The sequence below is a fragment of the Trachurus trachurus genome (genome assembly GCF_905171665.1).
Source record: "Trachurus trachurus genome assembly, chromosome: 8".
NCBI lineage: Eukaryota > Metazoa > Chordata > Actinopteri > Carangiformes > Carangidae > Trachurus > Trachurus trachurus.
The window spans coordinates 28,434,225-28,451,184 of NC_139905.1; the positions used below are offsets into that span (position 1 = coordinate 28,434,225).

Below are 16,960 nucleotides of genomic sequence, written 5' to 3' on the forward strand. Positions count from 1 at the left end.
GCAATACCCTACATTAAACACCAATTACCTGAAAACACTGTGAAAGCTTAGAAACATCCTTTTTAATATTTTTAAATGATGTTAAGTGTAATTCCTTTTTGTTAGGATCTAACTTTGTATTCTGATTGTTAGCTTTCTTTTCTGCTCTTTGAAAGCATCATGAGGCTCACCCCTGCTCTTTGTGAAACTTTGTGAAATAAATAAAGATTTTGTCATACGTCCTGGTGGGATTATCCATCACTGCCGGCCAGGCTTTACTTTGCCTCTTTTTCCTCCATTGTTGAATTGGAAATACCTTAAGGTGAGCCAAAAATGACAACATGATAGTCTATTTTAACCCAGGTGCACTTGTTGTGTCCCTGTTCGAGAAAGAGGAGACTATTTGCTTTGCCTCCTAGACTCTTTCTAATCATCACTTCCCCCCGAGGGGCGGTTTATCCCAGGACATCAATTTCTCCACACTGTCTGCAGCTGATACAGACTTATAATGCTCTGGTGTCACCGCTCTTTGTAGTTTGGAGCTAAACATCTTTTTTGCAGAGATACCTACAGCTTTTCACAGATTCAGGTGTTTCGGTTTAACACTTTAATATTGCCACTACCTGAGTGAATTTCACAGTATTCATCATGTTGTCATGATTTTTCCTGTAAATGAACACAACCTTCAACTGGGGCTTTTAACTCATTGAGTGCCGCGCTCCTTTCCAAAGTTTTAGTCAAGTGTACCGGCAATTTAGACCATTTTTGACTTTTTATTTAGAGCCATAGTGTATTCTATATTATTGCCACCAACACATACTGTAGCTCAATTGAAAGGTTTACCTTAATGCTTCAAATGACCACAAACCGTTTGTTTCTACGTGCCTCCGTTCCTGAGAAAACTCAAGCTAAACATGGCTGGGTTTCACCAAAATCCCTCCTTTTTTTCTAGAAAAGGAGATAGAGCGTCTTTTATGAAAGGTGCGCTGTTTGTGTCTGTCGCTCTTCTGACACTCGCATTTCTGGATCAAAGGGCTCGTATAAGATAAATATATACAACAATGGTTGTTCTATTCACAAAACCACCAGCGGGGGCGGGGGGGGGCGCCACTAAACAACAATAACACAGACGCACCGTGCCGTGTCACAGCTTCTCGCCGCGGAGCGTGAGGGTCAGTCGGCCACCGCGGCTCGCGAATACCGGTCCCGCCGGTGGTCGCGGTCCTGCTGTGGTACGGGTCGGTGATGCCGGTCTGCTTTGGCCCAGAGACCATCAGATTTTACCGCGGGAGGACTTTGGGGAGGACACGGTGTTGCTCGAGGTGAAGACCGGGCGGGACTGTCGGCTGAGAGCTTCCTGGTTCAGCTCCCAGCTGCTGCAGCAGCGCGGGTGAGAGCAGAGCAGCTGCGGAGCAGCTGCGCTGCATCTGCATGCAGAACTCCGTTTGCAGAAGCCGAGTTATGATAAAAACTTCCAGATCATGAGCTGTCATGTGACTTTGATCGTCATCTATTTCAGTTCTCCTCGTCGTAGAGTCCCCAAATTTACATATAATGTGTATTAAAGTGTCTATTTTCATAATATAAAAAAAAAGCAAAAAACGAAAAATGTCGTTTTCGGCACTCAACGCATGGGAACGAAAAACGAGAAATTACGTGGTTGGCACTCAATGAGTTAAGAGCATTAGACAAAATCTACCTCCCTGGTACGCCGTGTTCAGACAGCATGAAATAGAAAGACTAACACTTTAAACATGAGGTGCCGTAATGCAAATCAAGTCAATGCAAATTACTGTTAATGGAAAACAATGGATTTGTTGTCAGACACATGAGTGCTTACTGCAGAGTACAGCGTTTAGAATATTAGCTGAAAATAGAAAATAACCACTTTGAAAACAAAACTAACCACCCGGGTTTCAGAAAGAGGGTGAGGTCATGCTACAGATGTTACTGGTTCAAAATTGCGGGGTTTTTCCTGCACTGCAGGATCGCGTGATCGCGTGACTTTTCACCACAACTGTTTTCCTCTAGGTGGCAGCACCGTACTAAATACTGCTCAGACGTTTTGGGGACAATGCTGACAGCCTGATAGCCGCGATTAGGAGTGGCGCTGTTCATGATACAGAATACAAGAGGATGAAAGGAGAACTAGCTGCAGACAGTAAATAATATAGTAGCCTCGTTTTTCAATGACAAAATGTAACGACGGCAGCTACAGTAGACTATAGCCCACGTCTCACTCTCTTTTTTCGGTCATCTGTCTCGTCATCTCCAAAATGTGTTTTTAAAATGAGCCAACTACAGTACTGTGCAGTAGTGCCGCAGATTTCTCACTCCGCACCTTGTTTGAGAGTGCAGCTGGATGATTTCTTGTGAATGAACGGGTCTGTGTCACTTTGGGGCTGGGCGATAAAACATAGGATAAATAACTTTCCCTCGATAGAAGACGCGGCCGATACAAAGTCTATAGGTTTAATTCATCCATTTTTTGACAGACAACACAAACAGCCAGTGATAATGAGAGTGGTGACACCGTCAGCCATGCAGCCGGCCTGGACTTTTTATTTTTAATTATGAAGGATCATCTGCGCAAGGCAAAGATGATAGCATCAACAAAACACGGCGTAACACACGCGGCTGTATGGGACAGGCTTTTATTTAATTCAGAACAAACCGCTTAGCAAAAATGGAAAATATAGTCTAGGGGAGAGCCGGGTCGATTGATACACTTTTCATTTAAACGTCTTTTTCAAAGATGACGTTATGTACACAAACATTTTTATCATGTGATCAACAACTCACATGTGTATTTTCTTAGTTACAAGTGTAATTTAACACATATGTTGGATGATCGCGCTGTTTTATAACTTTGAACGTAAGTTGACATTTGTCTCAAACGCCCCACCTATGCGGGTCGTTTGAGACACAGAGGAGGGACGGTTGAAACAGCATGTTTTAAACAGAAACTACTGACATTACTCTCGTTTTTATGAAGCATATCGGACAACATACTAGTGTACTTGTTATTGCCAAAATGTCACATAATTTCTCACAATATAAATAGGTCAAATAAATATTTTTGTCCCGTGCGCAATTGTCAAGATCCGCATTTCGATTAAACTCGCCTTTCTTCTTTTGTACGAGTTGTTGGACAACTGCATTTTCATTTAATTTACGTATTTCCCTGCCCTAAGTCATGTTTATGGATACACAGTTGAACATATTGTCATTTTTCCCTCTGCATTTTCCCCTCACTTTGCTGAATATCTGTTGATTCACGTCATAAACACGAACATTAAAAATATGTGGTGTTTATTAAAAATACATGTTGTTCATTCAAACCGGTTGTTGTTCATTGCAAAACAGTTAGGCTATTAATTTGGTGATTTATATACAGATATTGATCGCGCAGTGTGACCACAATCACTACGCACGGTGGCGTGAGGGACATTTGAAACAGCTGTATCAATCGTCCCTCCAGCGACTACTGACAATAAAACCTGTTTTGCCTCTAAACTTCAAAACTATGACATTTCATAATTTAGGACCTGTTTATGTACGAATTCATCTGTTGTTAGGTCATATTATTATTGCATTAAACACACAATACAACTTTTGATCACTTTCTCCCCGGCTACGTTGGTGGAGATCTCCCACACAGTAAAAGATTTAGGCAACACATTCTTCCAGCTGGCTGTTTTTCTTCCAGTTACAGAAAGTAGCCTATGTGCAAAGTACCACATTAACATCTCTATTCATATAACGCCCATCGAAACAGCTGATTTACATGTCGGCCGTTAAGGCAAGGCAAGGCAAGGCAATTTTATTTGTATAGCCCGTTTTTACAAACAGTTTGTCTCAAAGGGCTTTACATGGCATCGTAGCAACATCCTCTGTCCTTAGACCCTCACATCGACTGAGGAAAAACTCCATGGAAACCCTTTTAACAGGGAAAAACAGGAGAAACCTCAGGGTGAGCAACAGAGGAGGGATCCCTCACCCAGGACGGACAGACGTGCAATAGATGTTGTTACAGACAAGAAAACAGTTTACAGTTTGTCACAGAATGTGCGGAATATGGAAATGTTAACACATGGCGATTGGCCATTCACGCGGCTTTGTTCTTGGTTTCGGCCAATCAGCTTATAAGCACATGGCTAATTATCAGCTTTCAACCAATCGCACTGTTTTAATGTGTGTGTGTGAAAGTTATTTTCTTTAGTTCATTTTCGTTTCTTTTGGATTTTTTTTACAACAATGTATCAATATAATATTGTTTTCGTTTCATTTCGTTATAAAAATCAATCCCTTTTCTTTGAAACAATGAGATTGAGCAGCTAAAACTCAATAAACTCAACCATGGCTTGTTTTATTGTTAATCTGAACGCACATGTATAAAGGGCAGAGTCAAGGCAGCAGATAAATCACAAAACATCAACGCGTCCGTGAGCGCAGCGCACCTCATTTTCTCCTGTGAAGAAGAAGAGAAAAAATAACCCCATGGTCCGACCTGACCCAGTTATTTAATGTTTAGGTTTATTTAGAAGAAGTCTGATTATGACTGCTGTTCTGGATCAGATTATTTGCTCATAATTCGGGTTATTTTCAAACAGTGGCCAAACAACAGATCAATTAATTATTATAGACTATATTTTCCATTTTTGCTAAGCGGTTTGTTCTGAATTAAATAAAAGCCTGTCCCATACAGCCGCGTGTGTTACGCCGTGTTTTGTTGATGCTATCATCTTTGCCTTGCGCAGATGATCCTTCATAATTAAAAATAAAAAGTCCAGGCCGGCTGCATGGCTGACGGTGTCACTTTGTATCGGCCGCGTCTTCTATCGAGGGAAAGTTATTTATCCTATGTTTTATCGCCCAGCCCCAAAGTGACACAGACCCGTTCATTCACAAGAAATCATCCAGCTGCACTCTCAAACAAGGTGCGGAGTGAGAAATCTGCGGCACTACTGCACAGTACTGTAGTTGGCTCATTTTAAAAACACATTTTGGAGATGACGAGACAGATGACCGAAAAAAGAGAGTGAGACGTGGGCTATAGTCTACTGTAGCTGCCGTCGTTACATTTTGTCATTGAAAAACGAGGCTACTATATTATTTACTGTCTGCAGCTAGTTCTCCTTTCATCCTCTTGTATTCTGTATCATGAACAGCGCCACTCCTAATCGCGGCGATATGTGATACATAATCATCAAGTCATAAAGCAAGACAGGCTTTATCATATTACAATAGTTTCTGTGATTTAGGCAGTGTATACAGTAGTTAGTTCTAGTTTAATAGCCTAGAGTTTAAGCTGTGGATTACTGCACAGATCACTGAGTCATCCGCCTGTCGTCCTCCGTTCTCACAGATGCCACCTGGCGGTTGTTTTGGCACATTGAGGCTTTTCATTAAAACCTCTTGTCTCGCCAAAGAAAAAAAATGCATGAGTCTTGTGCCGTCTCGCGTGGACCACGCGTGAAGTCCGCAAATTTGAACCAGTAACATCTGTACTTAGATAACTATACCAATACTATGCTTGAGTGTGTTGTAACATGTATTATATTATGCTGTTGGTAAATATCTTTGTTTTATTAAGTTGACCATCTACCTGCATAGACCTGCCATAAGCTTGAAGTAGCTTCCAGGGCAGTGTTTTTCAACCTTGGGATCGGGACCCCACGTGGGGTCGTCTGGAAATCAAATGGGGTCGTCTGAAATGTCTAGTAGCTAATTGATAAAAAAAATACTTTTTTAAACTAATTATTATTCTACGGACGCGATCACATGACTGCGCATGATTGCCAGAAATTTGTGATGTCATAATGGGGTCACGAGCCAAAAAAGGTGAGAGGGACCCGTGTGCAGGGACAAGGGCGCCGCCATTAGCTCAGCTCATCCATACCGGAAGTCACGGCCAGAATTTGCTTTTCTTCGTGTATATTATTTCTATGTTATTCTAAGAACCCCCTCTCTCTCTCTGGCCTGTCTAGCCTCTACCTGGTCTTTTTACTAAACTTAACCAACTCCTTTCTTCATTGCCTAAACCCAACCAAAGCACCCTCTTTTGTCTCTGTCTCTCTCCTGGTCTGCTGTCAGCAGGAGCGGCGCTAGCCGTTAGCCGTTAGCAGCGTTTTTTAATAACTTAATAAACGATCCATGCAAAAAAATATTTAGTTAGCTCAATCATGTTGTAACTAAGATATCCGCTGGAAAACAATATTTTATCATGGACCATTTGAGTTACTGAGTTATTTTTTAAAAATCTACATAGAAATGATACACACGAAGAATAGAAACTTCCCGTCGTGACTTCCGGTATGGATCAGCTGAGCTAATGGCGGCGCTCTTGTCCCTGCATACGGGTACTCTTGAAAAAGGTTGGGAACAGGGAGACCTGGCACTCCACACAATTGTGTCTTGTATTATCCACATGTTGATGCTGTGTAGTGTGTGTGGTGAAGTTTAGACAAGCACTATTGGTTGGACCAAATTTTGGATCTTTGGTCCAGACCAGGAGCTTTCACACTTGTGAATTTGTTTAGGATCAAACAGAAAAGTCTGAAAGTCTACACCAAACGAGGTAGGTTTGAAACCCCCTAAATACAAAAGAACTGAAAATAAGAGCCACTTTGGTGTCACTGTGTCAAGCTCTCAGTGATGCTCTTTATTCTGACAGAAACAAAGTCCTTCCAACAGGGTTTGACTCCCATCATTAATAATGAAATGAACCTGGACCTGTAGAACTAGCCCACAGACACTGAACCTAATTCATTATTAAATCATAATTACATCACTCAGATGTCAGCTGATGCTATTGGACAGCACATTGAGACTCAACAGGAACAATGTTTCTCCTTTTTTCAGTTGAACATACTGTAGTAACATAATTCCTCAGTTTACAGTATTTCTGTCTGACATTTATAACCAGTATTATCCTGTTAGCACAGTCGCCCTCTGATGCTGAGTCTAATAAGGTTGAATTCAGTCAGTCTTCAGCTCTGAGATCATTACAAATGATTCCTCCTCCTGCGGCACGACTACAAAATATCTTTAATGATGAGAGCACCTGAGGCTCAGCAAGAAATGTCACTCACCATCCAGTTAGAGTGCATTAAAAGCCCGCCTCCAGGTTCAGCAGCAGATGGTTCTGCTCTCCTCAGTTCATCTTGGCAATTATTCTGTCGCTTCATCTTGGAAAGGTTAAACACATAAATACGAACTTGTCATCCAAATTAACTGTCGATTTTCCAAAGCTCAGTGTTTCTACTGCGTGTTCTTCAAATATTTTGTGACACATGACATGACACAGTAATACAATTCACCATAGGTCCAGACACATGCCAGGTTCTGACCTAGTCTTTTTACAGTGCAGCGTCACTGCTCTGCTGTTTGCACCAATTTATTACTAAGGCATGTGACTCAAGCCCACACCCCTGACTGTCAACACACCGGGAATTGGGCTTCATGCTGATGTTTTAAATGTTGGTCAAGCTCAGTGACAGATGGAGGTTTAGGTTACGTAATTGAGAATAATCAGGTTGTGTTAAAAGAGAAAGAAGAGAACAGTTTAAAGCGCTCATATGGACATTTTTAAAGTGAGTTGAAGTAGATTTATGTGTTTTAATGTGGCTTTTTTTTCATGTTTTACTCCATTCACCATCTGAACTGCTTTAAAGGGATAGTTCAACATTTTGGAAAATTGGCCCATTGCCGTAATCGCTATAGTCATAGCAGTAGGTTCGTTACCTTTATTTGTCAATGTAAGCTATTTTTAGAATGGCGGAGCAGAGCGGCGAGCTGCTCAGAGCTACGCTACAGAGGCTCATGGGATTTCTTGGTTTCCCTCATCAAACTCATCAAATACACAATCCAACAACTCCAAAACGCTCTGGTTGACAAATTGTGACCTGCACATTCACCACGCTATGAGATAATAATGGAACGTTACAAGACAGAGCCGTTTTCAAGGTAAATACTTACCTTGAGACTGCTTGCTGAAAAACTGTCCCTGAAGGCAACACGCATTAGCAGTTTTGCATGAATTTGCCTCTAAAACAACTCTGTCTGGTAACGTTCTGTTATTATCTCATAGCGTGGTGAGTGTGCAGGTCACAACTTGTCCACGACAGTGTTTCGGAGTTGTTGGATTGTGTATTTGATGAGTTTGATGAGGGAAACCAAGAAATCCCATGAGCCTCCGTAGTGTAGCTCTGAGCAGCCTACCACTCTGCTCCGCTGTTCCAAAAACAGCTTACACTGACAATTAAAGGTAACGAACCTACTGCTATGACTATAGCGACTATGGCAATAGGCCAATTTGCCAAAATGTTGAACTATCCCTTTAACGTCAAAGGAAGGAAGTCTCCAAAATTTCACTGGTTCTGTTTGTCAGTATTAACAATTGTTCTACATTCACTACTTTGCACTGCTGCTTTTACAGTCCTGTTTAAGGATGTTTTTTTTTCTGCGCTCAAGCTTCAGGTCCTCCGCTTGCTCTCAGGTTGCTTGTATGCACGTGCAAAACTGCTGCTCTCAGATTTCGTGCAAAAACTCGACCTCGGCCTTGTGACACCGTTTACATTCACAAAGAGCTGTAACTACAAATATCAATGGGAAAACTCTCAATACACCTTAGAAAAACAGGCTCTCTTTCATGAAATTTGAGTCAGTCCCTTCACTGAGGGTGAACATTGACTGAATAATGTACTCATTTACTCAAGCAGTGGTGGCTACTTAAGTTATATATATACACCATGTTGTTGGAATATCTGGCTCTTGTATTACATCTCCTGCTACTGGTGCTGGTCCTGGGACAGACACAGCATCTCTGCTTTGTTTAGTCTAGATTAAACCAGATTTAGTCACATTTAGTCAAATTAAATCTTGTTTAATAAGAACCATTCCAGCTCAATATTTGTCCTTTGGGGAACTAATGCAAAAGGCTTAATTTAAATTGGAAACAATATTACATTCAAATAACTCTCATTACCATGTTGAGAGCTGAGAGTTGAGCAGTGACTCACTCATCGTTTCATCCCAATTGTAATTACACACACACACACACACACACACACACACACACACACACACACACAAGCATTATGTAACCAATTCATCCAATCATGCTGCAGCGGTTTTCCTGCTTGATCTTTCTGGCGGCTTTCAAACACACAAACATACAAATGCACACACACGCACACATTTCCATTCCTTCAGAAGGCATTTTATTGATTTAGAGTCATTGGAACCAGCCCTCCCCTTTAAAGGTCCACATATCAGAAAGCTGTGTGAACTTGTCCCCAAAGGGAAGGTGAGTAGACAGAGTCCCCCCCACAACATGAACAATACAAACAGATACATACACAAGTAGATGCATAGACATTAGTAATAATGTGACTAATTTGGACAATATTGTGGTTTATTTATTCATTTATTTCATTCTTTATTTATTTCTAGTGTAATGATCATGGCTTAATGAAAACCCAAAGTTCAGTAAATCAGAAAATGAGAATATAGTGAGTCACACTCTAATCAGCTGATTAAATCCAAACACCTGAAAAGCTTTCCTGAGCCTTTACTAAGTGGCTTCTTATGCTGCATTCAAGACAACTTGGAACTCGAATCTTTCCCGGTTGAAACTCCGATTTCCGACTTCAAAGTGTTCAAGATGCACCATGACAGAATAACCAAAAGCATGGCGGACCCGACTGGGACAAACGTTGCATTCAAATTGCTTCATGCAGAGCATTAAAACATTACAAAGGGTACAAAAACAAATTAAAAAAGAAGAATTTTTAAATAATAAAACAGATCTTTTAAAATCAAAGAGAGAAAGTTCCAGAACATCAGTAGGTAATGTGGAACTGTAAGTAAATATTGTAGATATTTCATAGCATGCTAATGTATTTTGCCATTAAAATGCATTTTGCTACATGAGGTGGCTTTAGATTGCACTTTTTCAAGTAGGAGGTCGGAAAAACCTGAGTTCCGAGTTGTCTCGAACGCAACATTAGTCTTGTTCAGTAGCTCCACTATTGTAGGAACGACTGCTGACCTCCATCGTATTCTACTTTACTGAGATGTGCCTGTATTTCTCTATTCAGACATACATAATATGCATACAGTATGTTAGGGCTGGGACGATATGCTTTTCTCCCGATTCGATTCTTCTACGATTTTTTGGATGGCGATTCGATTTAAATTGCGATTCTACGATATTGCCGATTCTCTCGGTTTTTAGTCTGCATTTTTAACATTTATCTGCACACAAATACTGTAGGAGCCTATAAATTAACATACTCCATTATAAAGTGAACTTAAACCCTTTTCAAAACCTGTACTCTCTGTATGTAAAAAAGGCTAACAAATGCACATTGCACAATATTTAAAAAAAAAAGAAAAATTAAATAAAAAAAAAATCGATTTTTGGAAAAAAAAATTGATTTAAAAATCGTCAAAAAAGATATCACGATATTTATGTGAATCGATTTTTTCTCCCAGCCCTACAGTATGTATATGCACTGTAACATGTTTCCCTGTTATTGTATTCAAATAACGATGCTTACATCACACTCACATACACTAGGTCAGGTGATTGTAATGTAGCACTGCCTATTTTGCCCAGACAGTTCACATACCTGTCACCAATGTCTACCAGATATATAAAGTTGCAGTGGTAAGATGCAGCATGGACAGAATTTGCAATGTTGAATGGAAAATAGCCAGCAGACTAACAGCAGACTGCAGATCGGCTTTGTTAACTATGATCTTTATCTATTTAGACTAAACCTTTCAGACTACAGACCTTTTATTACCTGCTTAGAAAACCTACAGTGACATCCGATAATAGCTTTTTAATTTTCCTGCATGTCTGTGGGTAATGATTAGAGACACACGTTAAGAAACTTAAATGTCAGAACTCCAGCACAGAAAAGAGAAGCAACAGAGAACAATAACATCACAGTCTGGAGTCTGAGACAGCAGTTTGATTCTCCTCCTAAGAAAAAAAACTAAACAAAGAGCACATTTCAAACATAATCTAAATCACTTAAGCTCTCTGGAACTTTTGTCAGTTTCTTTTTGCCTGATTAAGAGTTTTTTTAAGTCTTTGAATGTGTGGATGTGAAGCTATAGAGACGCTGGTTGTCCTGTGTGGGCCGTCACTGCTTTATACAAAGACGAGGGGGTGAGAAGCAAACTCTTTCAAAAGTGAGGATTACTCATAGAAGTAACAGCCGGCTGGTAGATCAGACACACACTGGATTAAACACAAAAACCTGACATTCTCAGTTTACTGCATACTTCAGAAATTGAGGGAGATTAATAACGAACAGTCATCATAAATGTATACAAAAACTCATTCATGATTTCATGCTATGACTCAAAGCTAACGTTGTGATGTAATAATAATTTTATCAAATTTCACAGAATGGCTAGTTATTGCTAATTGATCACAAACGGCTGCATATCTGAAAACCACTGTGAGGTGTAGGCGTCTTCTCTCAAGATTTACAAGCTGATTTTTCTTCAGATGTTGTTGATTTGTTTATTTATTAGTTTATTTTTGGATCCCCATTAGCTGATGCTGTAACAGCAGCTCTTCTTCCTGTGGTCACCAATGCAATTTAAACCAAGACTTTCCTTTACGTTAGTACATGATCATAGTTTATACATAACTGACATATGCGCCTGTATGCATACATTTTTAAATACACACACTCATGCATATCCCATACATTCCAATGGGCTCCAGATCACTAGCTGGGTTTCCATCCAAATGTATCCAATTTAAGAGCGGATTTTGTGAAAATGCACAAAAAGCAAATGCGAATTTTATTACCGTTTCCATTCATTAGTGTTTTGCGATTAGGAGGAGTGCGCCGTGAGATTACGTCATAAGAGAGCGTGAATGTATCCAACAGTTGACACTCAGCTGACACTCAACATCATGGACAATTTACGTACTTTTCGGACTATAGACGCACCTGTATAAGCCGCACCAGCTAAATTTTAAAAGAAAATACTGTACATATAGGCCGCACTTGAATATAAGCCGCAGGTTTTCATGTTGTAACATGAGATATTTACACAGAAAGACAGTAGGGAACTGTGACAGTCCGCTCGCTTTTCCGCTGTTTTGGTTACGCTCCTCTCGCCCATGTGCATTTGTTGACAACAAAGCCGGCGAAAAATCAATAAATGGAGCGGTGGATAACGTTACATAACGATGTTACGGCGTGTGATTGTGTAGTCTTAACCGTCATGAACAAAACATTACGGGTTACGGAGCACGTTTGTGTTACGGTGTGCAGAGACGAGAGCTGGGAGACCGGGGCGTCGTTCTCCATTTGTTTGAACGTCGCTGGGTGAAGTCCAGCAGCACTTCACCCACAAACTCTGCCTCAATTCGCATAATCTGTTTCCATAACAAAAAGTCGCATTTTCATTTAATCGATACGCTGACAAATCCACCACCACCCCCCCCCCCCCCCCCCCCCCCCCCAAAGCGTAAAAACTTTAATGCGCATTTACTGCCTTTTTTCGAATTTCTGGCGTTTCCATTCAAGTATTTATTCGCAATTTTTTAAAATGCGAATAAAAAAAGGTGGATGGAAATGCAACTACTGTAACAACATATCTGTCAGGTTTTTGAGATTGGACCCAAATTCAGACATGGAAAGCGGGTGTGGTGGAACAAAAGGTATTTATTCAGTTACGGACAAATTCAGGAAGCAGGATCACTGGGGGGGAAATGCAGGACACACACAAGGTATGAACCCAGACGATCCGACAAAGACAAAGGGAGACACTGAGGTTAAATACACAAGGGAAGACACAATCAACCCAGGTGAGACACATCGGGTCATCACAAAAGATAGAACACGGGAAGACAAGTTCACTTCAAAATAAAACAGGGGAACAACTCACCACAGAAAGGAAGTGACACCAAGACAAGACACAGGGACTTTCACAATAAGACCATGACAATATCATATTATACATAAACAGTATAACAGTCCAGTCAGAATGCGTTGCAACTGAACAAAAGAAACAGATCACACAACACTACCAGTCCAGTTCAGTTCAAAACAGTAAATCCATCTCCACAGTACAAGTCGTGCTCCTTAAATATAGAATATCTTTAGATGATCTCTTAAGTGTTTTTGGAGTTCATGTTTTGATGTAGGGAAACAAGTTCCATTCTGTAATGCCTCTGTACATTACAGTACAGTTTATTTGTGTACACTATTTGATCATTAATCATATTTCTACTGAAAGTAAAAAAACAACTCAACTTTAGTCTGTTTTTAACTACTGTAGGAGCCATAATAGATTCAAATGCATTTTGATATGTTTGCACGCGGTGAGCAATTAAGAGCAACTGTAGCTCACTATCTCTCACTATCTGATGCAGAGGCTGTTTGTGATTGGCTGAGAGAGATGTGAACTTGTTAGTTTCCATCACAGATTCATCTGTGTTAATTCAGTCAGGAGTTTCCATTACATGTGCCAACCGCCTTTGACCTGACATCAGATGTGACGGGACAGTCGATATAGATATAAATTCATGTGCTAATTCAGAGAGTTGCATTGGATATTGGTTGTTGTGATTATTTATTGCATTGAAATGTGCCTGACATTCTGGAAAGCTGCCTGTGAGGTCTTGGTGACGTGTGCGCACTGTGCGCCGGTCAGCCAAACTATCACTCGACCAGCTGCACTCCACCTGCGCCGAGAGTAGAGCAGGTTGGAGCTGGCGAGCTTTCAGCGCACCTTCGGCACAACCTTTTGGCACAAAGCTGTCACTGCGCCAAGCTGAATCTGTCGACTCCTCCCCCTGCTGCGCCGCCACACCCATCTCAGCGCACCTCGGTCTGTCAACTTGCCAAATTGAGCGGCGGTGTTGTGTGGGATGAAATTAGCACTGCGCGGGGTTCGTCACCCTACGCCTGCTACAACATTAGGACACCAGCTGTGTCTTTGGTCAGAACTTTTACTGCCATGTATTCCTCATACTTTTCTCTGTGAGGTTTAAAATGCGAATGAATGGAAACTTGTTTTGCAGCACGATGAAGTAGTGAGTTAAAATTAGCATGTTTCGCAAAGGTCATGTGTTTGTCTTCTATTGGCTCCATCTTATACGTATATAAGGTATATATAATAAATGTCTGTGTATATATGTATGTATATATATATACTATATATAACTATATAAGCGTCCACTTTAACTACCTCCTTTACCTAAAACAATACCTAGTCCCCTACCGACCGTCTTACTCTGTCAGACATTCATATCAACTGTTTTTTTTCCGTCCCAAGAACTTCAAAAGAAATTGGTAGACATGCTTTCAAACACAAAGCTCCCTCTGACTGGAATAATTTACCGCCATCCATTAGATCTGTCACCTCCTTCCATCTGTTCAAGACCTCACTAATGTCCTTGTTTCAAACCCCATGCAGTTGTTATTAATTTTTTTTTTTTACTTGATATATCTTTATTTCTATTTGCCCTTGTGGTGGGGTTAGGGGCTGATGGGGTATGGTGGGTTGGGAGGGATTTGGAAGCTGCTGTGAGCACCTTAAGTGTAGGTTTTGTGTTGTTTAAATGTGACTGTATTGTACTGACTGATTGTATCTATGTCTCGGACTCCCTGGAAGACGAGATGATACATCCCAAGGGGTTATCCCCCAATAAAATTTAAAAATTTTAAATTTACTTTGGTTTCTTTTTACCCCAGCCATTGTGTCACCGGGTCTGCACTAGGGGTGTACAGCCAGTGCACTATTTGTATTCTGATTTGGGCTTTTAAAAAAAACTTCGGATTCGTATTCGGGAAGAAACTGGAAGTGGGCGCACTGACTTCAGCCGAGCTAGTGCTACACCGAGCTAGCCGGCTAACTAACGGGAATAAAATAATTGAATCGTGCGGCTCTTCTAGACTTTCCAAACGTAATGGGACTGAATGGATCAAATTCTGGTAGTGAAACGAGTCGTTTCGCGGGGTTTGTGACACTCAAAAAAAATTATCCACCGCTTCTTTTCCCATTATTGTCTATGAGAAAAATGCTAAGTTGTTGAACGGTGACCCTGGAAGTATCGGTGAGCACTTCCTGTCTAATGTAATGCAATGCATGCAGGGAGTTGCTGTTTCTTAGCAACCCTAATGTGAACTAGACACAAATGAAACTCGTGTTGTGCTTCTATGGCGGCGCACCAACGTTAAGGTGCATTAGCGCCACCTACTGTGTTGGAGTGTGAACCACAATCACCTGTACTGGTTTTGTGCTGTTGCTGATCCAAACGTTTCTTTTTCTTCAGAAAAAAGCTCCCGAATAATGAGGAGAAACTTCGGACAGCAAAACTATTTGGGATCAAAGCATTATTTGTGTACTTCTGAATTCGTATTCAGGTTCGGGTACACCCCTAGTCTGCACATAGGAATTCTGACCTCTGCACGAACCTCATGGCCTAGATACTGTTTGGTAATCTTGTCAATGTGGCATGGATAATGAGTGCACACATAAGTTGTTGCATTTTTTAATGTAAATTAGCATTTAAATTAATTGTGCAGCATTAATATAAACAAGAATCTCTCTCTCTCTCCCTCCAACAGATTTAGACGCTCAGTACTCACTAACGCGGGCTCAGCGTGTGAGGGCCGCCATGTTCCCAGAGACCCTGGTGGAGGGCGAGGCAGCCATGCCGGTCCAATCGGATCCTTCGCAGCAGAGCAACGTACAGCGACTGGCCGAGCCGTCCCAGCTCCTGAAGACAGCCATCGTCCACCTCATCAACTACCAGGACGACGCCGAGCTGGCGACCAGGGCGGTGCCGGAGCTCACCAAGCTGCTGGGGGACGACGATCCGGTACGGTGACGCTTTAGACCGAATCGCCTTGTTGTTTACATTCTACTTCCGGGTAGAAAACCAGCACGTAATTTGAATGAGATCAATAGTAACGAACGAGAGTTTAGCTATATTTTTCACGCCCTATCACCGTTTAGACAAATCTGAAATGATTGAAGAAACATTACTATTTCTGTGTGTGTGTTTTGTGTTGCTATGTGTTGTATTTATTCAGTTTGGGGGAATCACAGTGTCTAGAAAGCATCAGTGGCTCAACTGACAGGGACAGCTAACGGTAGCTAAGCTAACGGCGGTAGCTAAGCTAACACCAGGAAGTCAGCTGTTAAAACCCTCCCGTTGTCGGACACGACACGAAACTACTCCAGTTAGCTCAGTCATGTTGTAACTAAGATATCCGCTGGAGAAAATATTTTTTCATGGACCGTTTGAGTCACTGAGTTATTAAAGTTATTAAAGTTAAACAGGTAGCTAACCGTTAGCCCAGCTAATCTCTGATAACCATGACTAATTACAAAAATGTGCACACATAAATAGTAATGTTTGTCCAATCATTGGTTTTATAGACTTTACAAACATAAGATTAGTCTAAACGGCGATATAGTAACATGAAAAATTAGATATACTGTATAGCGAAACTCTCGTCCGTCACTATTGTTCGAATGCTGGTTTTCTACCTGGAAGTAGTTGTAAACAACAAGGCGATTCGTCCTATACGACTGAACCCGTGTCACTCTTCTTACACGTGAACCAGTTTTACAAACTTTATTGTCCTCATGCGTCTAGGTTGTGGTGAACAAGGCGGCCATGATCGTCAACCAGCTGACCCGGAAGGAGGCCAGTCGGCGGGTGCTGGTGCAGTCCCCGGCGATGGTGGGCGCCGTCGTGCGCGTCATGACAACGGCGGTTGACATGGAGACGGCCCGTTGCGCGGCGAGTGTGCTCCACAGCCTGTCACACCAGAGGGAGGGGCTGCTGGCCATATTTAAGTCTGGAGGGATCCCGGCACTCGTACGCATGCTCAGGTACACTAAAATACATTTAGTTTGGATAAAGTGAACCTTTGGCCACTGAGGTGCAAAATAAACAAGTTAACATATTATCACTTCATCACTT

At 41.3% G+C, this 16,960-nt stretch overlaps 1 protein-coding gene across 1 annotated transcript in view; it reads left to right on the forward strand.

The window, feature by feature from the left end:
- LOC310990609 (junction plakoglobin-like) overlaps positions 1 to 16,960 on the forward strand; it is a gene marked incomplete at both ends in the record, with an annotated part of 85,660 nt that overhangs the window by 21,620 nt on the left and 47,080 nt on the right. The window contains 2 exons of the mRNA XM_083978054.1: positions 15,594 to 15,847; positions 16,631 to 16,869. Coding sequence (XP_083834180.1) covers positions 15,594 to 15,847; positions 16,631 to 16,869 — 493 coding nt within the window. The remainder of the gene's footprint in view (positions 1 to 15,593; positions 15,848 to 16,630; positions 16,870 to 16,960) is intronic.